General features: G+C 32.7%; 4 protein-coding genes across 13 annotated transcripts in view; 3 read left to right on the top strand and 1 right to left on the bottom strand.

The window, feature by feature from the left end:
- Positions 1–845: 845 nt before the first annotated feature.
- Positions 846–3741, top strand: LOC137823070 (G2/mitotic-specific cyclin-2). 2 transcript variants are annotated; one of them, XM_068628183.1, is made up of 11 exons: positions 846–999; positions 1108–1184; positions 1295–1397; positions 1484–1532; positions 1637–1795; positions 1876–1998; positions 2331–2420; positions 2513–2734; positions 2821–2919; positions 2999–3177; positions 3277–3741. In XM_068628183.1, exons 2-11 carry the CDS (start codon positions 1121–1123, stop codon positions 3413–3415), a joined length of 1227 nt encoding a protein of 408 aa, XP_068484284.1. In that variant the 5' UTR covers positions 846–999; positions 1108–1120; the 3' UTR covers positions 3416–3741. The 2 variants fall into 2 exon arrangements, with proteins under 2 accessions (XP_068484284.1, XP_068484285.1); XM_068628184.1 differs by having other exon boundaries at positions 846–986.
- A 4248-nt stretch (positions 3742–7989) lies between these two features.
- Positions 7990–11825, bottom strand: LOC137823073 (uncharacterized). Of its 3 annotated transcripts, none has more exons than XR_016515412.1 (10): positions 11691–11825; positions 11561–11619; positions 11435–11475; positions 11283–11314; positions 11025–11141; positions 10522–10558; positions 10051–10107; positions 9761–9837; positions 9584–9657; positions 7990–8245 (listed from the first exon to the last, which is right to left on the bottom strand). XR_016515412.1 is itself a non-coding variant. In XM_068628189.2 (10 exons), the coding sequence occupies exons 1-10, from the start codon at positions 11772–11774 to the stop codon at positions 8226–8228; spliced, it is 510 nt and encodes a 169-aa protein (XP_068484290.1). In that variant the 5' UTR covers positions 11775–11825; the 3' UTR covers positions 7990–8225. The 3 variants fall into 3 exon arrangements, 2 of the variants coding, with proteins under 2 accessions (XP_068484290.1, XP_090151009.1); XM_068628189.2 differs by having other exon boundaries at positions 11025–11053; XM_090294883.1 differs by lacking the exons at positions 11561–11619; positions 11691–11825.
- A 476-nt stretch (positions 11826–12301) lies between these two features.
- On the top strand, positions 12302–17129 carry LAZ1 (organic solute transporter ostalpha protein (DUF300)). 5 transcript variants are annotated; one of them, XM_068628187.2, is made up of 7 exons: positions 12302–12578; positions 12672–12965; positions 13049–13137; positions 14393–14654; positions 14765–14855; positions 15409–15617; positions 16439–17129. In XM_068628187.2, the coding sequence occupies exons 1-7, from the start codon at positions 12378–12380 to the stop codon at positions 16793–16795; spliced, it is 1503 nt and encodes a 500-aa protein (XP_068484288.1). In that variant the 5' UTR covers positions 12302–12377; the 3' UTR covers positions 16796–17129. The 5 variants fall into 5 exon arrangements, 4 of the variants coding, with proteins under 4 accessions (XP_068484288.1, XP_068484289.1, XP_068484286.1 ...); XR_016515411.1 differs by lacking the exon at positions 14765–14855; XM_068628188.2 differs by lacking the exon at positions 14765–14855 and having other exon boundaries at positions 15369–15617.
- A 3548-nt stretch (positions 17130–20677) lies between these two features.
- The window catches only part of HCF244 (NAD(P)-binding Rossmann-fold superfamily protein), a 40547-nt gene continuing 37540 nt past the window's right edge, over positions 20678–23684 (top strand). Inside the window, exons 1-7 of one of the 3 annotated variants that reach the window (XM_068627680.2) lie at positions 20678–20968; positions 21057–21334; positions 21415–21513; positions 21591–21785; positions 21878–21970; positions 22059–22154; positions 22245–22385. In XM_068627680.2, the coding sequence (XP_068483781.1) occupies positions 20866–20968; positions 21057–21334; positions 21415–21513; positions 21591–21785; positions 21878–21970; positions 22059–22154; positions 22245–22385 (1005 nt within the window). In that variant the 5' untranslated portion in view covers positions 20678–20865. Of the gene's footprint in view, positions 20969–21050; positions 21335–21414; positions 21514–21590; positions 21786–21877; positions 21971–22058; positions 22155–22244; positions 22386–23684 lie in introns of all 3 variants that reach the window. The other 2 variants (XM_068627679.2, XM_068627678.2) reach the window with 2 other exon arrangements.

The raw sequence follows: 23684 nt of genomic DNA on the forward strand, positions 1-23684 counted from the left end.
ATGAATTTTTTTATTTTTAATTATAATAATATTTTTTAAATATTTTTTAATAAAAAATATAGAAGTTACTGAAGATTTATCTTCTGTGAATAATAATTAGACTTATTTAATTAATATTAATTACAATAATTATATTTAAAATTCATTTTAATTAATTGAAATATTTTTGACAATTTCAACATTAATTTTTAAACGTATTAATGCGATGAAGTGAATACATTTTTCTAAAATGAGTAAATAATAATTTTAAATGAAAATATGGTATTCAACATATTTACATTCTTATTCTTTAAAGTTAATATAAATTCAATATATTTAAAAAAATATTTTGTGGTTAAGTAGTTAATTCTTAATTATGGTAATATTTAAAAAAACTACTAAAAAAAGTTGACCTAAAATATGTCTTTTTAACTGTTATTTTTATCCTTAATTAAAAAAAAAGCTGACAGCAAAGATTACTCCAGAAAATGATAAGTTAGTGGAGAAAATTATTTTTTAAAAAAGTGCATTTTTTAATATTTTTATACATATTTGGTTATCGTTAAAATAAAGGTGTTAATGAAATTGTTGTTAATGAAATTAATTTGTCGGAATATTTTTATTTTCCTCATTTTTGTATGAAATGAGACAGATAATTTTATAAACTTTTAACAAAAAACAATTAATTGGAAAAGAGATTTAATTTTTTTTTTAAAAAGAATATGAAATAGCTTGTATTTTATTTTTAAACCTTTAATTTTGAAGTAGTAGTAGATTTCAAGAAAAAGGGTGAAACTTAACCTTAATGTTAAACATTTTTCAAATTTCAACAATAAAGTAGCCGTTATTAAGCTGGGGCAACGGCTATGAGAAGTGACACGGCAACATCACCGTCTGAAATTTGCTTTTCATTATATTTCTTCTTTTTATTTTGAGTGTTGGCTTCTGCTGTCGCCTCCATTTTCAGATTTCATTTTCTTTTTCTTCTTCTTCGGATTCGTATAAGCGTGAGTGAGCGGCGTAAGGATCTTCCCAGTTATCTTGAATTTTGTTTATGTTCTTTTAACGGATCTTGCTTTTCTTCTTCTTCTTCCAATTTTTCTGATTCATGTTTATGCTTCCACTCAGTATAGCAGAGCCAATGGACGCCTCAAAGGAAAATCGCCTGCCATCGTTTCCGCTTCTGCCCTCTTCAGATCTTCAAGGTTGGTTCCTTCCTTATTCATTCTTGTTTTAATAAGAATAATTGGTATACGAGGACGAGTTTTGAGGTTTCGTTGTTTTTAATGTTTCTCCCTTTCCTTGAATCACAAAGGGCATCCAAGAATGGAGGAGACTCTGAAGCCCCTCCATCACCGGCTGCCTCTCCGCAGCATCAATCAGAATCTTATGCATAACAAAAGTCCTGTTCATGCCTGGTACAATTTGACTCCAATCTCTCTCTCTAATGTTTGACAACACTTCAAAATACATTCTTCTTTTTCTAATTTCTTTGATGATACAGCAATAGCAAAGGACACACAGTTGGGCACCACCAAGCTCCTCAGCCTCATGTATGTACTCTTCTCTTTCCATAAACCAGATGTGGATAATTTTATTTTCCTTTTTTTTAATTTTGTTTACTCTCTCATCTCTCCTATCTATCCTGTTATGTCAGGCAACTAAGAAACAGAACCCGTTGGCCCCAAACACAAGTTACCACCTAGACTCTGAAATCATAGATATTGACGATGATGATGACGAGGATGCTAGTGACAATGCAGTTCCTGTGTTCGTCAAGCATACTGAAGCCATGCTCGACGAAATAGACAGGATAGTAAGTATTTCAACTTTTCATCTCATTTTCTGCGTTTTTTGGCACAGCATCATAATGTCATGTGCTCCTCTGTTTCTCAGGAGGAAATTGAAATGGAAGATGTGCAGGAACCTGTTTTAGACATCGACGCCTGCGATAGGAAAGATCCACTTGCAGTTGTTGAGTACATTGATGATATCTACATTCTCTACAAGAAAATTGAGGTAACATTTAATTTCTGCTAACTGCCTAGACATGTACGCTAGTGAGCCGCATCATCAACACATAGTACACTGCCAATATTTAAGATCTGGCTGGTTGGTTCTTGTAATGAACAGCTGTTCTTTAAAATTACAAAATTAAGTAGACATTTTTTTGTTGGTTTTGGACATTCATGGCATTGTTCCTCCAAATAGTTAAAAAAAAAAAAACTCCTTCATAGATCAGAGCAACATCAAACAGGACAGAGCGCTTTTGTGGCTTTGATTTTGTCAATTGCCTTCATACAAACTGATTGATCAGATGGGAAAATGTTAACCCATTAGTTCTTTTGCAGAATTCAAGCTGTGTCTCTCCAAATTACATGACTAGTCAATTTGACATTAATGAGAGGATGAGAGCTATTCTTATTGACTGGCTTATTGAGGTACATTTTCATTTTCATGTGTATGTGACAAGTCTTTTAAGTGTTGAGGTTGAGTTTCTCAAAACTTAATCAAGCTTTATTGCATCTAACAGGTGCACTACAAATTTGAGCTTTTGGAGGAGACATTGTTCCTTACTGTCAATCTCATAGACAGGTTCCTGGAGCGTCAGTCAATGATCAGAAAGAAACTTCAGTTAGTTGGTGTAACAGCTATGCTAATAGCTTGTAAGTACGAGGAGGTTTCAGTCCCTACCGTTGAGGATTTCATTCTGATAACGGACAAGGCATATACAAGAGATGAACTTTTAGATATGGTAAGCAGTTTATGCTTCATTGTTCTTTTTCTTTTTTTATTTCCCTTTTTTTTTAGAAAAGCATCTAATGAAACATGTGCCAATAGGAGAAATTGATGATGAACATCTTGCAATTCAACTTGTCTGTGCCTACTCCATACATGTTCATGAGAAGATTTCTTAAGGCAGCTCATTCTGATAAAAAGGTGAGTAATGCAGCACTGTTTACTATGAATATAATACCAAAGTAACTTAACCAGTATGGGATCTATGAAACTGTATCAGCTGGAGCTCTTGTCCTTCTTCTTGGTTGAGCTTTGCTTGGTGGAATGCAAAATGCTGAAGTTTTCACCATCTTTGCTAGCTGCTGCAGCCATATACACAGCTCAGTGTAGCATGTACCAGTTTAAGCAATGGACTAAGACTAGCGAGTGGTATACTGATTACTCAGAAGAGCAGCTTTTGTGAGTTGTTTTTGCAATGTCTTTATAGTGGTCAGTTTTTGTGAGTTGATTTTGCTGAATTTCTCAAGTGTAACGTTTATTCCTTCTTTGTGATGTCAGAGAATGCTCAAGGCTGATGGTTACTTTCCATGGGAAAGCTGGATCAGGGAAACTCACTGGTGTATATAGAAAGTACAGTACATTGAAGTATGGCTGTGCCACAAAAATAGAACCAGCTCTGTTTTTACTGGATAATTAATGGGAACGCGCATGAACTTCTGGTTAGCAATTTCCATAAGATGGCTTTGGTTGTTTGGAGAGTTTTTTAGAAGTTTGTTTTGAGAACTTCACAAGACCCAGCTGCATACATAAGTTGTGGTGGATGTAAACTCTAAGGGGACCTTTCATAGAAGATTGTATAAAATGGCTATATTACTAAGTGGTATAGAAACACCCGTTTCTACTAGATAATTAAGGGAATGCAAGTAAACTTGTAGTTTTGGTTGTTTTGAGAGTTTGCTTGTAGTTTGCTTTGAGGAACTCCACAGGCCTATCAACAGAAACTTAAGTGTTGTTGTCTTTTAAGTGGTGTTTTTACTCTTAAACTACTACTATTACTTCTAAAAGTTATGTAATGGTTGCGATAACATAAAATTAGTAGGTTAGTAGTTTGGGATTTAAAGTTTAGACAAAATAGTTCTAACTTCTAGTGCAATTTCATTTACGTATTATATGGTCACAGTTCTAGAAGTTATGTAATGATTGCGATGAGATTAAAATTAGGGTTAAGTTTAGGATTTAGGGTTTATATAAAATACGTCATCCAATTTCATTTACGATCCCTCAATATGGTCACAGTTTTTCAAATTACATTTCCGAAAGGAAAAAAAATGCACAATTGCACTTGTGAATAAGCACAATTTGTCCCTAAAAGATAAACCTTCATAATTCTTAAATGATAGAAATTTTATGTGTGATTCTTCAAAATGATCATCATGTGGGGGCATGCACCAAGGGATGAAAATGAGTGGTTTTATGGGAGCAAGTACAAAAATTATTGTCATGGGTAAAAATGGTCTTAAAGAATTGTTGAAGGTAGGAAGGAATTTTCACTTACAGCCTCTTTGGATTTGAAGACGGATATACCCTTTTTACAGTGAAAGAAAGAGAATGCACGAAAATCAAAATTGAAAATAATGAACACCAAAAGCAACCAAATTGAGGGGCAAAATTTTCTCTCCACCTCCATAGTTCTTCCAACACATTCTTAATAAATGTGAAATTCCCTTTTTATCATTTCTTAAGAATTCATTTTTTTTTAATCTATCATATTAAAAAATTCGTTATATACAGTGGGATCCACATATCGGATTGTACAATATATTATCAAAAAAATATGGGAATCCAGTATATTATTAGGATTTACAAATTCAAATTGTACAATCTCGAATCGAATTTTAACTTTTAAATTGTTGATTCCAATTTGCATATTTCAAATAGAAGGTGATACGGTAAAAACTGAAAGAAAACTCACTTCAACAGTCACTACAACCAACCACAAACAACCACTCCAATGAAGCACAAGTAACCCAAATGTTTACGCCTCTTAATAACCTAATAACATAATATTTTAATTATAGTTATTTGTTTTTTAATTAAAAAGAATATTATATTATTAAAATGGGTTGTAAAGTGAACATTATTTATTTAAAATTTATTTTAATTCTAACTTATATTTTAAAATTTAGTTTTATATTAAATTATTAAAAAATATTTTTTAAATATATATTAAAAATTTATTTCATTAGATAAATAATATCTATTCTAAACTTTCCACTAAATTTTTTATTTTTTTCTTTCTTTCTTTTTCACTCTCTCTTTAATCTAAACGAAACAAAGTATATAGGTAAAATATTGAACTCAGATTATGGATACTTAAATTAGTTCTTTAAGGAGTATGATTACAGTTAGAATTAGGACAAAGTTAGATATCCTTTTCGTGTGTAGCAATATTATTACTTAATTATTTAGTTGAGACAATTTAAAACTTTTTAGGATTAAATCCCGTTACAATAATATTGATTATAATAATGTTTGTAGGTCACACAACTCATAGTTTAACTGCTTTTGAGAATAATATAATATTAAGTACAAGATGAAAAACAATCAAAGGCACAAGAAAATATTTCATAGTCATAATTTCTATATTGATTGTAACATTATGCAAATATTGATTTTTCACTTAATAATAATTAAGTGTTGCAATCAAATAATAATTAGAGTTGTTTTTAACAAGTAGAACGATTACTATTAATATATTACAAGTTTGTTAATATAGACATCATTATAAAGAATAAAATTATGATAAAATTAGGATGTATTAAAACATCTTAAACATATGTATGTGTGATTCCTTTTAATGATATTATATAAATGTTACATTATTAACTTATCAAAATAAAGACTCTCTTATTTTCTGGGATAACATATGATGGATGCTCCGATAACAATATGATAGCGGGTGGTCTGATAAGACCAACAAATACTTGTTAGGATAGGCTCGAAATGACTCTGATACCATATTACGGGGACTTTAAGCCTAACTCAACCCCATAAAACCGACTCATAAGGTGAGGTTTGCACCCACTTATATACAATGAAATATCCTCATCTCTAGTTGATGTGGGATCTCCAACATTTTGTAAAATTAAAATTAAATTCTCTCTTTACTTCAACAAAGAATGCTTACAAGTGAGTGCCCAACCTATAAGTTGCATCCTCCTTTCATTGTAGGCAAATTCTCCCTACACCATATCAGTTTTAACTGACACCTAACATATCCGTGTGAAATGACCATAACATTCTTAATGAAATGGAAAGTAGGTTACACTTAAGTACACCCAACACCTGGCAGCCAAGCACAATGTTCTTCATTCTTTCTTTTGGACATTCTCTTCCGGAAGTCTTACACACACGCAGACAACGTTCAGGCGTCGTTCAGGCAACATTTTTGAGACACTTCGATGGCGACAGAGAGCGAAGGCACCAAAGAAGGAGATGCGTCACAGAACAACAAGTTTTCACTTTCATGTGGGTTCCAGACATTTTTCATTTGTAATTGTGTTATGAGTTTCGGATGTGTATATCCGGTTGAGTTTTGGATGCTTATGTCCTGATGAACCTTTTCTTTGGTTAGTTCCGGATATTAGTATCTGTAGGCAAAACTGACACTTCTGGATACCGATATCCATAGACAAATTTGTGACTTCTGGATATTAGCATTCGTAAGCAAATATGTGACAAAGAAAAATTGAATTTAAAAAGTTACGTCAGATGCATATAAAAAATGATATGGTGCTGCTAGAAATTGCCTTCATTGCAATGTAGAAACTATGGATATTCAATCATGGGCTACGTTATTTATTTTCTTTTGCTAACAACAGCTAAGTCAAAATCCACATTCAAAATACACATTCAAAATACATCATTAGAAATATTAAGAACTATGAAGAATCTAGTTTATAGTAGTAGTAAGAGCAAACCTTCATTATCAAGAGCTCATAAAATAAACAAAGGGAATCTATTGAAACTTACATGTTTATCCTAAAAATACCAATAAAACTAGGTAGATAAACTAACTACTCATAACTATTGAATTTTTATTACACTAGTTCAATTTTTACCAAATATTATTGAAATGGATAGGAGAATTTTAAATTATGTAAATGAACAAGACGTGTCAACGTGAAAATACAAATTGTTACATAACCAATCAATATTGTTTTTTTATTCAAAAACTTTGTTCATTCCAATTATAAAAGCAACTGTCAATATATGTAAACCATAGAATATAAATTTAAACCGTTATGAGTCGTGATTGCAGTGATTGCATAATACGACTTTGTTTAGGATTATACTAAAATCGTGTTGGTCAAACATTATTTTAGTGTTAATAATGAAGTCGTGTAATTCAACTATGATTTGTTTAGCATGTATTTTTCCCCGTAATGGTTAATAAAGTTGTGTTAGGTTATCATGACTTTAGTTACATGGTATTGAAAATCGAATTCGTGTATAATTGACACTACTTCAATTATGTATGGATTGTACTAAAGTTGTGTTGAATTGACACAACTTCAATTATGTGTGAATTATATTAAAATTTGACATGACTTATCTGCATGTAAAAATGTTATACAATTTTATATTTTTCTTCTTTTTCATTGAATTTTTTAAACAAATCATTATAAAGATAGTAAATTTTTTTATTTTAATTATATTATAAAATCAAAATTGGGATTTTACTAAACTTTTTTCTAAAAAATTTCTACACTTAAACATTTTTCTATTTTGTTGTTTCTCCCAAGCCAAATTAAAATTAATCTCAATATTTTTAATTAATTATTTTAAATCATGTTTCTCTATTATACATTTTTTTCCTCCCTTTTTAAATGAATTGCAAAAGGAAAAAAAACAAGTCAAAATTCAAGAGAGCTAAATTCTGACCTAATTTTTTTTAGCACCTAGAACCATTATGCATAATTGAGAACTCGTTCTGTCAGGGTTTAAATTCTGAAGTTGCATAATAAACAAAAACTAGTTTGAAATAAAGTGTGAGAGGATATTTAGAGAATATTTTTTAATTGAGTTCACTATGGAGAAAAAATGAGTTGCCCACTGTTACTTGATCGACATTGATTGTCATCTTTATTTCATTGTAACATATGGAAACGTGTGCTAAGTACGATTCAATACCAAACCGGTTAGAGACTACTTCTAACGAAAGAGTAGCTTACCACGGCCGGGTGTAGGGATGAACAACAATAATCAGACTTTTCCTAGTAAAGAGATCAAACGAATTCCTCTTCTGAATCATTGTACAACTCCTCAAGTACTTAAAAACCCTGTGTGGAAATCAGTTTGTTTTCCTTTGAAAGTACATTTATGAGTAGTAGTGTCCAAACCCAAAATGTTTTCATCTTATTCATCATCACAAATTCATTCATCTTAATGGTAGTTGACAAAGTGAAGTATTCGTGAATCATCTTCCCAAGCCATCATATGTTCAATCATATTCTGCAATTGGCAGCTGAAAAGATTGTAAAAGAGAAGAGAGAAAGAATCAGAAATTATGTGGAGTTAATACAGCAGCAATGTGCCAAGTCAAAGGCAAATGTAATACATTAGAAGCAGCCCAAATAGCATGGCCAGAAGGAGTACATCTAGAGCAAGAATAAATTTCATTACTTTCTACTTCTACCCCTCAAAATCCTAAACTAGCCTGCATGATGTTGTAGTAATAAAATGGTAGTGAATAAGTGGGTAAATGCGAGTCAATCATAAGTTATTCGCCCCAGTGAGATTGTTTTGCAATTTTTCTTTCCAGTTCACATGGGCATTGGAGCTAGTCCATGTCAACAAACAAAGTGCTTCATGCCAAATTTAAGCAGAATTGCAGCAGAGCAAACACTTTGTCATATTCTAAGAATGGATCTTTATTCCTTATTAATTACATTTCAAATGGCAGGTCACTTTGTTTTAACAAGAAATAAAACGAAATCAAATGCATCGATTGATTGGAACCCAACTCCTAGAAACTAAGTGTCAGTCGCAGTCTCGCAGAACTGCTCAGCATCTAGTCCAGTTGGATTATGCATGACAGAATATTTCATATAAAACATAATAACTATTTTGACATTATATTATGCGAGTTGCAATTTCTTTTTAATTGCCTAAAAAGCACATTATAATTAATTGTTTGAAGATTTAAAAAAATTAATTAAATTGATTGTGTTTGCCATCGCAGCAGAATAAAATAAACCATCAATCTATCTCTAAAATATTACCCTCTCCTAAAGTAAACAAATTATTTAAGTAATCCTTCACGTATAGGAAATCATACTAAATAGTTCCCCAAGCATTGAAAATCTTTCGAATAACTCCTGGAAATTAGTAAAATGTATAAACATAGGGACAAACTGATGGATATTCAATACTTTATAGAAGTTACTTGGATAATTTCATTACTTTAAGGACTACTTAGAAAATTATTTTTGCTAACACAGGAAAATTAAACCATCAATTTAATCTCTAAAGTATGCTCTCTCTCTCTCTCTCTCTCTCTCTCTCCTAAATTTCCTAAAATAAACAAATATAAGTAATCCCTCAAGTATTAGAAATCATACTAAATAATTCTCTAAGTATTGAAAAATCTTTCAAATTAGTCCATGGATATTAGTAAAATAAATAAGTACTAAATTTTTGGATATTTAATGCATTAGAAGTTACTTATATAACTTCATTACTTTAAGGACTATTTAGAATACAACTCCATTGAGATAAATATTTTCTAAAACAAAAATTATTTGGTAGCTAACTCTGACTTAACCGTGGACTAATTATATAAGACAGCTTAGTGTGTACTTACTGCAATACACAAACTGATTCAGATCGAGAGTAACTCTGCCTTGTTTTGCTGTATCAAAAGAGTTAAACAGATTCCTGCAAATAAAAATATAAAAGTTCAACGAGGTAGGAAAAAATGGCGCCCTGTTAGAAATCTGTGGCTTTCCTTTCCCGGATTTTGTATAAAATGAGAACATACCGTGCTGATTGTAAAAATATACATATTGATATGAAGTCGTCCAGCCGAAGCCTTCCATTTTTACTTTGATCGAAGCTCTAAGAAGGATTAAAAAAATAATTTAGCATGGTCTTTGCATTAATGTGTAACGCGAATTCCAACTAAAGTTTACTTTAGGTGTCAAAACAAGGAAAAGTAGCTATAAGTCAAACATAATGCATCATAGGATTCTCCATCTCACTACTAATATACATTCAAGCTATCATTCCAAGAAAGGAACAAAAAGAAATGAGTATATAAAGATGTTTTACCTCACAGACAGAGTAAAAAGCAGGAGAATCCAGCTTGAAACCAATTTTTACCAAAGCCTGGAAGCATTTAGAATTCATCAAGATGAGTTGCAAGAGAGAATGTTATGTGAAATAAGCAGAGTTTTGTAGTCTCTCATTACTGGAAAAAGATAAATGCTAGCAACGCACAACACACTTTCTCACAGATAGGAAGTCATAAAACTGTTAGGTCTCACATCTTATTAATGACTCTCTTGATTTTGTAGTTTTCAATAAGCAATAAAAGGGTGTGTTCCTAGCACTCAAGGAAAAAACAGATCATGCACGGACACCACTGTAAGATGAGAACATGCAAGATTACACCAACAAAGGACCTTGATATTTTGTTTCTACAGGTGGGAGATTAGTTTTAAGAACTATAAGCACAATTGGGTGGAATAAAATAGTTACAGTAAGTACACGGTATAACTCAGAATAATTTAAAAAATATACCTCAAATACGTCATCAGGTACAAGAAAACCACGACCCCTGCATCAACGAGAGCCTATCAAATGTTAGGACTCATCCATTCAATCCTCATGAAAAGCACACAAATAAAAAATTATGTAATTATTTAAATTTGAATCACAAAGCCCCTGACTTTACTCTCTAAAGTGAATCCCTCACTTTAGGGAAGCCAAAGCGACTACTTCTGTATTTTGGGTGATTCAATAGTACTATCCACCAATCTACTGATTGGCACTCTATCACATAAAAGGTATTTAGACTTTTAGACTTTATAGAAGCAATGGGCCACAATAGTATTAAGATTCGAACCACCCACAGTCGCATGGTTTACGAACCTTCACATTAACAGTTTCTTTCGGAAAGGTCGTCCATCACTTCTTAAATCTAAGTAGGTGTAACTATAAAGGAAAATAATTTATAAAAAGAGACACGAGACGACATTGCATAAACTTATAACGGTGGTGAAAACAAATAAAATGATGATGACCTCTCTAGATCCGAAAATGCATGTTGAACCTGCAAAGCCATTTATTTAAGTCGTATAAGAATACACTGGGTAAATATCATAGGATAACTCGAATTTCTCTATCGAAACGTGATGTACCTGCAGATAAGGGAGGGCATGACTTAGGATGAAAAAAATATGATAATTGAGGTAGTCTTACAGACATGTGATGCGATGTGAATCAGTGTTATGAGGTGTAGAATGTAGAGTAATTCAGCACAAGTAAGAGTAAGTAGTAACCTTAAGAAGGAAGTTGTTGAGTGCAACAAATTCTGAAATTGTTTGAGGGTTAGAGAAAGTGGAATGTTGGAATTAGATAAAATAAAAAAAAAGGCAGGAACAGAGTAAGAAAAAAAGTGGAAAGTGGATAATAGGGTAGTGAGAATGTGTACCTTGAAAGTTCATGGTACCATTTCTGTCGAAATCGTACATCCTATGGAACGGCATAGAATGGATGAAAGCAGAAATTGAGAGTTAAAAGATAATGAGAGGAATTAAAACGGAGAAGAAGAAGAAACCTGATCATCTGGTGAACCACCGAGAGTGGGAATTGCAGGTTGCCCACAGCCAGAGCTTCCTGAGAAAGAGAAGAATAAGAAAAAAGAAAGATTAAGATTGCATCGCCGGAACCAACAAACACTCTTTTACCTTCAGCTGCACCGCCGTAATGTTTCCACTTTTCTCCGAGTCAACGCGGTCAAACCATTCCTGTAATGTTACCCTGTTCTCCATCCTCTTTCGTTTCGCACAAACTTCTTCCTTCCTGTACCCAACTAGCAAAAATACCTTTGTTCAACCTCGTCAAAACACCGTCGTTTCATGTTTATCAATTAATAAATGAAAACAATTTAATTTCCTTTTTTATTTTATAATTTATAATTTATAAAAAGAAGAGTAATAAAAAGAACGAAAGCAGAGCGAAGGCAAGGCAGTGGAGAGAAGAGAGACGTGTAGTAATTAAATTGATTGCGATATTATATTACTAATGTAACCTATTTTATTTATTTATATATATTTTAGGAGGGAGGGAGGGAGAGAGACGTTGTTCGGGAGGATTTTGGGGGAAAAAAAGGGTTTCCTTTGGTGAATTGAATTGAATTGCTTAGTTGGTTGGCATGAGGAGACGATCCAGGTGAGGTGATGCTGTCGAATTCATCATTCATCAATTCAATCAATCTGCCAATCCATCATTCATCAATTCAATCAATTTACAGTGTTATTGTGTTGTTATCCATGGGCGTTATTCACGTCCACTGATCCAATAAATCTGGTGATGTGTGAGTTGAATTGAGGTATATATAGTGGTGCGCGTGTGTGTGTGGGAGTGATTGGTCAATGAACGACACCAGCATTCTCATCCAATTGGTTTCCTCGCCTCCCACATGGGCAATTGTAATCGCAGCTGCATTTCTCCTCCCCACCCTCGCTTTCTCCATGTATCTTTTGTTCGAGCATCTTTCCGCTTACAAGAATCCCGAGGAGCAGAAGTTCTTGATTGGGGTTATCCTAATGGTTCCCTGCTATTCTATTGAATCTGTGAGCCCACACTTCTTTACACTACATATTATTACATATTACATGTTATATTATATCTCTGCTCACTTTCCTCTTCCCTCCAACCCCAACCAGTTTGTATCATTGGTCAATCCATCAATCGGGGTCGATTGCGAGATTCTCAGGGACTGCTATGAATCCTTCGCCATGTATTGCTTTGGAAGATACCTTGTTGCCTGCCTTGGCGGCGAGGAAAGGACCATTCAGTTTATGGAAAGACAGACTCGTCTCTCTGTTAAAACTCCTCTTCTACAACATTCTTCTGACAAGGCCACTATCAACCATCCCTTTCCTCTCAACTACTTCTTTAAACCCTGGAAACTCGGTCATCGCTTCTATCTGATTGTTAAATTTGGAATTGTTCAATATGTATGCCATGCTTCTCTTCTCCATCTCCCCCTCTCTTTCCTCCTTTCTTTTTCCTCTATACTAACTCTCTCTAAACCTTTCAGATGCTAATCAAAGCTTTCACTGCTATTCTTGCTGTAATCCTTGAAGCCTTTGGAGTCTACTGTGAAGGAGAGTTTAAAGTAGGATGTGGGTAAGATACTCTCAAATTGCATTGTTCACCACCCATATCACATAAACACGTTCGATTTCCTTTTTACCTCTTGCTTTTTTTACTGTCTCTTAAAATAACTATTTTTTCCTTATTATTGCTATTCTTTGTTATCCTTTTAAATGATTGTTATTGTTCTATAGAACATTCAAAATCTTTATATACGCAGCTATACATTTATATTATGTAGAGATTTGTGAAACTATGTTCACCAGTCACCTTCTCTTTATCGGTCGTTGACTGCTACATCTGTTATATTTAGCGTTTTGTATCACTTTTGCCCTTAACTAATAACTACTAGTCTTTGCTAACATAACATAATAAGAATATTCTCCTGGTCTATTCAGAACCCACTTTCTTCAATTTCTAAGGAGCTAATTATTAAACTACTCCAATTTCACATGAACAGAGATAACCGAGAAGGGAAACAGAATGTTTGAAAATAAACATGAAAATCTCATCCTGGAGGGAAACAAGAGTATCAGGCAAGAAAAAGAGGGGGGAAAAGGAAAGAAAGTATCCAATCATGGGAAATAGATTATAGATTATTAGATTACATTTCCATTTAGATACACCGTATAAATTTGTCCTATGACACCTAAACGGCTTTAACATAACCTGGTGTACCTGAGAATGGTAGCTTAAATTGTAGTCAGTAACAGCCATTCAAAATTGTTTTTTCTGTCTTGAAATATTTTTAACTAGAGAAATGCTAAATCGTCTTTAAATATTAGCTCGGTAATCCTACTACATCCTAATTATCTGAGGAGGAAAGAGACGAGGAAAGGGAAGTTTTAAGACTCTCTAAATATTAAATGCACGTGCATTTTTTTGTCTCTCTTTACTCTTGATGTAATTAGAAGGATTATTATTATGATGTATTCGAAATCCTCAGATAATCTTGTGATAAAATCTTTTAATTTGGTTTTTAACCAAGCCAATGGCATCATGTGATCTATGTAAGCTGACCTCATCTAGTGCGATAAGATTTTTGTTGTTGTGATTATTTGTTTAGAGGATCTAGCTTTTCTCTTTGGACTATATGTTTTTTACTAGATTCTTCAAGTAATTATTGCTGAATCTCTTGTGAGTTACTTTCATGCAAAGGTGTGTTTATTTCTATATTTGGCTGTTAAATTTGCTATCTTCATTTTAAATTTTCTGTTAAGCAATTCTGGTGGCAGGTTAAGGTTTTCAAGTTATATATAACTGCATGAGCTATCTGCTACATTTGTAGGTATCCTTATACGGCAGTGGTTCTGAATTTTAGTCAGTCGTGGGCTTTGTACTGCCTTGTTCAATTTTATACTGTTACAAAGGACGAACTTGCTCATATAAAACCATTGGCCAAGTTTTTGACATTTAAATCAATTGTGTTCCTCACTTGGTGGCAAGGTGTGGCAATTGCTCTTCTGTGCACCTTTGGTTTGTTCAAAAGTCCCATTGCTCAAGGCTTGCAGTTCAAGTCAAGTGTCCAAGATTTCATCATTTGCATTGAGGTAGATTTCGTCCTTTTATGTTTGCCTTGCTTCATTTTTGTTTGGCAATTGCATTAGGAACTGTGACAGCATTTTAATTGAATTTCTTTTGTATCTATATTATCTTACAGCTGACTGTTGTAAGGAAGCATTTTGTGCAACCATTAACCATGACTAACTCAGTTCCTGGTCCTCCATGGTCCAGAATGCCTGGTGAACATGGTCTGGGAAATGAATGCTCTCTTTTTAATCATAGTCTTGGTGGGAAGTAAATTGTGCAATTTGAGTGTGGAAATTTTCTCTAGATGGTTTATTTTAGTTTGCTGCTAATTGATCTGTCTAAAAGCATGTAGATTCAAGACACAATTATCTTTGTTGGATTATTAAACGGTGTGCTTAAATATAATATGATTGTTTTTCATGGAACTGGGTATTTTTTTGTAAATCCAACTTTTAAACTGATGTAGATTTTTTTTTCTTTATAAAAATTATCATGCTAGGCATTACAATGAAATCTGATATCTTAGCTAGACTGACACTCCAAATTTCAACTATCATCTGTCTAATGTAGATTGGTTTATCAGTATATTGATTGTTTAATTAATTTTGATAATGACCCGGCATAATGTCATGGGATGACAATATGCCACACTGTGTTAGTTCATAATTTATATTTTCAGTGTTCTGTTACATTTTGCATGTAATTTGTCAACACTTTGTATTCATCAAGCACAGATGGGAATTGCTTCCATAGTTCACCTGTATGTGTTTCCAGCCAAGCCTTATGAGCTAATGGGAGACCGCCTTCCTGGAAGCATTTCAGTTCTGGGAGACTACTCTGCTGACTGTCCTCTGGACCCTGATGAGATTAGGGACAGTGAAAGACCCACAAAGCTGCGTCTTCCTACACCAGATGATGATACCAAGAGTGGGATGACAATTAGAGAGAGTGTTCGTGATGTTGTTATTGGTGGTGGTGGATATGTAAGTTTTCAAAAGTTTGCTAATATTACAACATTTCTTCTTCGTCTCTGGGCATGTGGTGCTAGTTAACACTGCGTAAAATCCCCTTTCCTAGTAAGGGTGAGGAAATTATATTATTCCCTCATTCTCTGAAAAATTAAATCCTAAAGTATTTATGAACTTATCATAAAGGGACTAATTGGTAGTTAATAAAAAAATGAAACAAACTATTTGTAAAATTATTCTGAGGGGAATTGGGTCAAATATTTCCTTTAGCTGGCCAGGTTCCAGCACCAAGTAGAAGAAATTGCTTTTAATGTTTTCAAAATTTCAGTACTGTGCATATTTTGCAAAGGGAAAAGAAAATAAAAAATGGGTTAAAATGTCCAACTACTTTGCATGCTATTTTTATTTATTTGAACCTGTTTGGACTGTCATTTCCTAATTTGTCTGCCAATTTGCAGTTTTTAAACAGCAAATTTTGTGGGTAAATATATATACAGATACAGATGTCCTCTTAATTGAAAACTTGATTGGGATACCAAATGTGCATACATTTATAAAAAAAAGAACAGATGAACACTATATAGGTAATAAGATCTTGGATAAGAGTAAGATGGAATAAGTGAGCTGCATCAATTTTTTTATTTGTTTACTTCAATTTTTAACCCCATTCTTATTAATTTATTTTCTAAAATATACCAACAAATATGACTTATTAGGAAATTTCAGGACAACTTCCAAAACTATGTTTTATTAGTAGTAGACAAATAATCGGCTTATTAATCATAAATGCCTTTCTTAATATTGTATCTGCTTCACCCTTTCTTTTTGACATTCAGATTGTTAAAGATGTGAAGTTCACTGTCCATCAAGCTGTGGAGCCTGTGGAAAAGGGGATTACTAGATTCAATGAAAAACTACACAGAATCTCCGAAAATATTAAGAAACATGACAAAGATGGAAGAAGAACCAAGGATGATAGTTGCATTGCCTCATCATCACCTGCAAGGAGAGTGATTCGAGGAATTGATGACCCCCTCTTGAATGGGAGTGTCAGCGATAGCGGCATATTGAGGGGGAAGAAGCACCGCAAGAAATCTGGTAATGCAAGTGGAGAGAGTGGAGGTGAGAGCAGTAGTGATCAAAGTTTTGGAGGCTACCAGATTAGAGGCAGTAGGTGGGTTACTAAAGAGTAGCCAATGATTAGGGAACAGCTTTTGAGTGGGAGGAATAATTTTTTACATGCTCAGGCTGGCTTTTCAAACATGTTTGGCGCATGAGAGTTCTGGTTGAATTTTTCTTGGCCCTCAGTCGAAATCTTGATATTCTTGTGCCATTACTATAAGGGGTCTTTCTGTATTTGTATAGAGGTTACTTCTGGCAGCTTCTTATGTTTTGTACCAAACTAGAAATTTCCAGCAGTTGCCAGAATAAGCCATTGTTTGTCGGGACCATATTATTTAATAGTGGCTGGGACTTTTAGAATTTATACTTGAATGATAATGTTAGTTTTATGCAGTTCAGAGATTAGAGAAATGTGTATAATTGCCTGATTTAAGGTGTAACATCCTATATTTTCCCCTATCTATAATCTATAATCTCTATGAAATATTAAAAGAAATATATAAACATAATACAAATATATCTACAATTCTTTCATATAATGTTTTAAAATATGTCTCTTCATAAGACTTGAAACATTTACATAAAATTAAAAACAAAATTTCAAAAGAAAATAAACATTTTTCATCATCCATCTTCTCATCGAGAAACTTTATAACCTGTAACATCATCTGCTTCCGTGTAAAATACACGATCATTGCAGATCAAAGAAAAACAACTACAAAACAAAGGGTAAACTAGGTATTTTTAAAACTTATAACATAAATATAACTTTAAACATCCACATAAATCCATCATTTCTCATGCATTTCACATAACCATCAAGTGTCTATAAACAAATTCAATATTCATTTTTCTTATGTGCATAAATAATCTTAATATCATCTTTCTCCTAGTATGACAGGGTTAACTCATATAACTTAGTCATTCATATGAACCTCCTTCGACCCTCACCACCTAAATAACTTCATCTATATGATTCCATTATCTCAGTAGAGTCAAGATATCTTATTCTAAATGAATTCCTAGTCAATGTATATCTTAAACAATCTTAACATGGTATTTTCTTTCCTGAAAATACTATGTCTTGATTAAAATTCATACCCTGAACCTCACAAAAATCTAACATCAAAGAATCAAATCATACAAAATTTTAGAATTTCCAAAACATACCACAATTCATCTACTAATCATATAAATGTCTAATTAAAGAGATTTTCAATTAAATATACATGAAATAAAAGTCTATATAACTTATAACTATACAAAAAGAAATAAACCAACCTTTTAAAAACAAATATATATAGAAAACAAATTTCAGATTTATTTGTTTTTTAGAGAGTCTAGCTTGAGCTAAAATCAAACCCGAGAGCACCCAAAATTTTAACTTGAGCTAGAATTTGCTAGCTTGAGCTAAACTCAACCCGTGAGCACCCATAATTTTAGCTTGAGCTAGAATTATCTAGCTTAAGCGAAATATGCAGAAATTTTTTGCATAACTTAATATACATATTAGATTATAAATCAACATCTCATTCAATTCATAAATTTATAAATCTACACATTAAATTGACAGTTCCTGATAAGCATGATACAATCACTCTCATTGAATCATTGAGCTATTATGTCCATCTATGCATATATATGATTTCTAATTCCAAAACCATTTAAAATCAAACAACCAATTCTCAATCACAACACTTTCAATTTCAATCAAACTACAATCTACTCAAAACAAGAAATCTTGCAACAAAATTTGGAATTGGTGACCACGTCACACTCACATTTAAATTTTCTAACCTAGGATTCTATTGAAAATTTTAAACTAGCTTCTCTTACTTGGACTTTAGCAGATGCTCACTAAGAGCTCCAAACTCACCAAAAGCTTAAAGATACTCTAACTATCTAAGATTTTGTCAGTCAATCTTGTAGAGTTAATTGACAAGAGTCCAATGACGGACTCCGATCGTTGATATGATGAGCGAGAAAGTCAAAATTTTAGAGAGAAGACATAGGAAAGGAAAATGAGTTTTTAGAGAGATGATGATTCTTTTAAAAATAAAACCTGAAGAACTAAATTTCTATTTATATAGCATTTTCACTTTAATAATAAAATATTAATATACGACTATTTTTTTCAGTCCTTATCTAAGGAGAATTGACGGATGATGTTGACATTATATGGTTTAAGCATAGGAGATGAACCCGAGAATATATATATATATATATATATATATATATATCCTGCTGCTGTTTGATGGTGGGTGGGTAGCAAATAACATATGGGAAAGGAGAGGAAAGTTGATAATTCCAAGATATATTAGATTTTCTTCTTTCTTATTGACATTATATGGTTTAAGCATAGGAGATGAACCCGAGAATATATATATATATATATCCTGCTGCTGTTTGATGGTGGGTGGGTAGCAAATAACATATGGGAAAGGAGAGGAAAGTTGATAATTCCAAGATATATTAGATTTTCTTCTTTCTTATCCAACTTGGGATGACAAGATTACAAGATAATGAATTTTGCTCTTATTATTGTATTTATTTGGTGTATTTTAAATATTAATGTCTATTATAAATGGTAACACTTTAAAAATAATAAAAGTTCATTATAATTTTTTTAATTAAATTAAAGGCCACATCAAATTTTTTAAACAAAACTATAACTCCTTAAAATAAATTCCAAAGAAACCAAGAAAACTTCTTTTCTTTAATGTTATTAATAACATGCTAAGTTTGCATAAAAGAAAACACAAAATTACTAAATAATAACTACCCATCAATTTATTGATCCAAATTTAACTATAACTCCAACCTACTTTAAAAATATGTTTGTAGTTATGCTTTAAAATTTAAATTTAATAACAAAAAACCTAATACTGAACGTGAACAAGTGTCATGCAGGATTGGACGGAAGTAGTTGTAATTTTATATAGAGAAATTACCTTTTTAACGGTCTATTTTTCTTTCATTTCCATTTTACAAATTCATTTAATAATAAGATATTATATTTAACTAATAAAAATAAATATAAACAATTTTATTTTAAAAATACTAATATATTTAATTGTGAAAAAAATATCAAGAATCATTACCCTTTTATATATGAACTAAATATGTCAATGTCATTTCATCTGTGAGTCTTCTCCCACTCCCATGGCCCTCCTCCTTCTTCTCTTTTCTCCCACGAAAATAACTTTAAACACTAAGAAATCAACTAAATTGCATTAATCTTAAACTTAAATTTAACACATGAAAAATATAATTCTAATTAATTATCTCACATGAATGGTTTTCCCACCATTTTACATTTTTCAAAACATATAATATTTCCTTTTTTAGACATACTATTGAAAATTTTCCATCCTTTAGATAGGGGTAACATTCCATTTTTTTATCCGTCTTGCTATCTAAGGTTTAGGGTTTTTCTTTAATTCTTCTATACACATCTTTTTAGGTTTAGTAAGCAATACTAATGTTGTGAAATCAATAGGCAATAATAGCATGAGTGCCATGATAAATATTAATGGCTAAGTAAAAAAAAAATGTAATGTATAGATAAAATAGTAATAAGCATCAAAAAGACTTTTGTAACTTACAAAATATTTTCACTTGTTATGTTGTTAATGTTTTCCAATATTAAATATAATAAAAACTTTCATTATTAATTACATTGTTTGCAAGTACTTTACCTTAGCATACAACTTCCCTTTGAGTCTAAATAAATGTGCAAGTCTTGGAAATTTTATTTCAAACAAATATCTTTGTTTCAACCTAACTAATGAAATTTCATTTGAACTATTAGAATTATACTTAACATACTAAAAACGAAAAATCATTAAAAAATTCAGTACAGGAAACAAAATTATTAAAATATTTATAAAGAAAAAAACCATAAAATAAAGAAAATGAGAGAATTATTTAAATGGGAAAGTTGAGTTGAGAGTGGTTAAATTAATTTAGAAAGAAAAAAAAAAGGGTAGATAATAGAAGAGAAGAAAGAGAGAAGTGGAGAGTAGTAGTGATCCTTGAAGCATCCAACGTGGAGGAATTCTGATCAGACGTGGGGAGAGAGAGAGAATAAGGATCTCTTCTCTTCTCTTCTCTTCTCTTCTCTTCTTCACTGTTAACAGAAATGAAGATGGCGCTGCTGAAGGCACCCACACCCCAACTGCAATGGCGCTGCTCTGTAGCACCCACCACGCTGGCGTTTCCCAATTCTCATTCCATTTCTGCGGGTGAGTCACTGCCTTCTCCCAAATAATCACAAATTAATTGCAATTAAATCAGGTTCGGTTATAACATTAATGTGTATGGAAGAGACAGGGAGGGGAAAAGGAAGAGAGTGGAGTTGGAGGGTCAAATGCACCACCAGTGCCACCACCAGTGGCGGTGGCAGTGCGGAGATCGAGAAAGGGGCTGCAAATTTTTCGCCGGGGAGCCCAGTGAGGGCAACCAACATTCTGGTGGTGGGGGCCACGGGAACCCTTGGAAGGCAGATTGTGCGCCGGGCACTCGACGAAGGCTACGACGTCAGGTGTCTGGTGAGGCCCAGGCCGGCTCCCGCCGACTTCCTTCGCGATTGGGGAGCAACCGTTGTCAATGTAAATGTCCTGCCATTCATCACCACTTCCAATTCTCTCTTCACTTTCTTCACTCTCTTCACTCTCTTCCTGTTTCCCAGGCTGACCTCAGTAAACCAGAGACCATTCCTGCCACCTTGGTCGGCATACATACCATCATTGACTGCGCCACCGGCCGTCCCGAGGAGCCCATCAAAACCGTAACCAACCTCCTCCACTCACCTTTTCATTTCATTTCCTTTACACACATTTATCCAATTCATACATACAAACATAGGTAGACTGGGAAGGAAAAGTGGCTCTCATACAATGTGCCAAGGCAATGGGCATTCAGAAATATGTCTTCTACTCCATCCACAATTGTGACAAACATCCCGAGGTTCCCCTCATGGAAATCAAGTATTGCACTGAGAAGTTCCTCCGGGACTCTGCCCTCAATCACATCGTTATCCGCTTATGCGGTTTCATGCAGGTCACCGCCACCTTACTCTCCCCTCAACCCATGCTTTCAGAACTTCCACCTTTAATTTCTACCCACTTGCATTTCATTATCTTTCATTGCAGGGTCTTATTGGTCAGTACGCAGTTCCCATCCTCGAAGAAAAATCTGTTTGGGGAACTGATGCCCCCACCAGAATAGCTTACATGGATACTCAGGTAATCAACGTACCACAATTCATCTCCTCCCTCCACCCTCTCTTTTCCTCTTCAATTTCCTTTCTAATCGCTCTGCCTCCACCTTTAGGATATTGCTCGCTTGACATTTATAGCCATTCGAAATGAGAAATTAAATGGTAAACTTCTTACATTCGCTGGTCCCCGTGCTTGGACAACCCAAGAGGTGATTAACCTAACTTCTTCTGCTATTTCTCTTTTTTTTCCTCAATGCTTTGCTCATATACCTCCTCCTCACATCTCATATTACTGTTAGGTAATAACCTTGTGCGAGAGGCTGGCTGGCCAAGATGCTAATGTCACCACAGTTCCAGTCTCCATTTTAAGATTCACTCGTCAGTTGACTCGCGTTTTTGAGTGGACAAATGATGTTGCTGACAGACTCGCATTTTCAGAGGTACTTTATTTCTTTATCCACTACACCTTCTTTAGTAAATTGATTAACTGTTGCAGGAAATTGCTCCTTTACCCAACTTTTCCCTTTTAGATCAAACACTGATCAAGTATTCATCCACTGTTGGTTGCTTATATTTAACTGCATTTTTTAAAATTATTATGAAACCAAATCAACTTAATACCCATCAGTGAGCCATACCCATTGAGCAATTCCCACAGGGACTTCACTGATATGTGATGACTTCGTATACTAATGTTCTCGTTGTTTTATTACTAGCATCTCATAACTAATTTTTCACATCCTTCCACTCTACATATTCGTTGTCTTTTAAGTGGCTGCCTCTATGGTATATAATAGTGGGGAAGATTCACAAAAAAGATAAATGGGTGTTGCAGGTTCGGTATACTCACAAACTCGACAGAAATTCTGTTTAGTTCATAATTTGACTTTTATAGAACATCCTCATTATCTTCAACAAAAATGTATGAGATGATTTTAACTTTTAAGAGAAGTTTTAAGATGAACACTTGGGTTAAATAGGGTGGAAAGGAAATATAATCTGATCAATCTTTCGTTAGTGTCTCGTGCAAACTAAAATAAAGGGTTGTATTTTAGAAAATAAAATATGAAATTATATCTATTGTTTCAAAAAAATAATGATGTGATTTCTTGCAGTTTTATAGTTTATTAGATTACAATTTAATTGTTGATTTTTTAATATACTGTTATAAATTTATCATCCTTTAATAAATAAGAAATATTTTATTTATTTATTTGATAAAATAAATAATTGAATATTTTTTTTAATTTCAAAATTACTAAATAATTTCTCTTTTAAAAATAATAAACATTTTTTAATATTATTCTTACAAAAGTATATATATATGTGTGTGTGTATTTTAAATTATATTATTTTTCTTTTTAATTAATTTTTATAAAAATAATAAAATATTATGTATTTTAATATAATAAAAATGTGAATATACATAACTGTATTAATATAGGAAAAATTCATTAATAAAGTCCAAAAGTTTAAACTCTTGCAGTGGTTTAATTTAAAAATATCGATTTCTTGATATAGAATGGACACATTTTTTCAAAATATTTTTGTGAGAGAAAACAAGAAACAGAAAATATGAAATAAAATTTTTATAAGAGAAATTTAACTTTATGTATAAATTGAAAAGAAGAATCTAAAGAAGTTGTAAGATAGAATTTTTATTAATTAGTTTATATATAAGTTAATTTTTGTTTATAAAGAAATTTATTTGACCTTTTTATTTTAGAAGTGTTTGAGAA

Source organism: Phaseolus vulgaris, chromosome 9, assembly GCF_051622355.1.
Source record: "Phaseolus vulgaris cultivar YP4 chromosome 9, ASM5162235v1, whole genome shotgun sequence".
Taxonomy (NCBI): domain Eukaryota; kingdom Viridiplantae; phylum Streptophyta; class Magnoliopsida; order Fabales; family Fabaceae; genus Phaseolus; species Phaseolus vulgaris.

Coding starts and splice junctions, on each gene's coding strand:
- LAZ1 (XM_068628185.2), top strand. CDS start 12,378: ATGAACGACACCAGCATTCTCATCCAATTGGTTTCCTCGCCTCCCACA. Junction 12,966..13,048: donor AATTTGGAATTGTTCAATAT/GTATGCCATGCT, acceptor TAAACCTTTCAG/ATGCTAATCAAAGCTTTCAC. Junction 15,618..16,438: donor TTATTGGTGGTGGTGGATAT/GTAAGTTTTCAA, acceptor TTTGACATTCAG/ATTGTTAAAGATGTGAAGTT.
- LOC137823073 (XM_068628189.2), bottom strand. CDS start 11,774: ATGGAGAACAGGGTAACATTACAGGAATGGTTTGACCGCGTTGACTCG. Junction 11,620..11,690: donor TTACGGCGGTGCAGCTGAAG/GTAAAAGAGTGT, acceptor TCTCTTTCTCAG/GAAGCTCTGGCTGTGGGCAA. Junction 11,315..11,434: donor TGGTACCATGAACTTTCAAG/GTACACATTCTC, acceptor AAACAATTTCAG/AATTTGTTGCACTCAACAAC.
- LOC137823070 (XM_068628183.1), top strand. CDS start 1,121: ATGGACGCCTCAAAGGAAAATCGCCTGCCATCGTTTCCGCTTCTGCCC. Junction 1,796..1,875: donor TCGACGAAATAGACAGGATA/GTAAGTATTTCA, acceptor TCTGTTTCTCAG/GAGGAAATTGAAATGGAAGA. Junction 2,920..2,998: donor CAGCTCATTCTGATAAAAAG/GTGAGTAATGCA, acceptor AAACTGTATCAG/CTGGAGCTCTTGTCCTTCTT.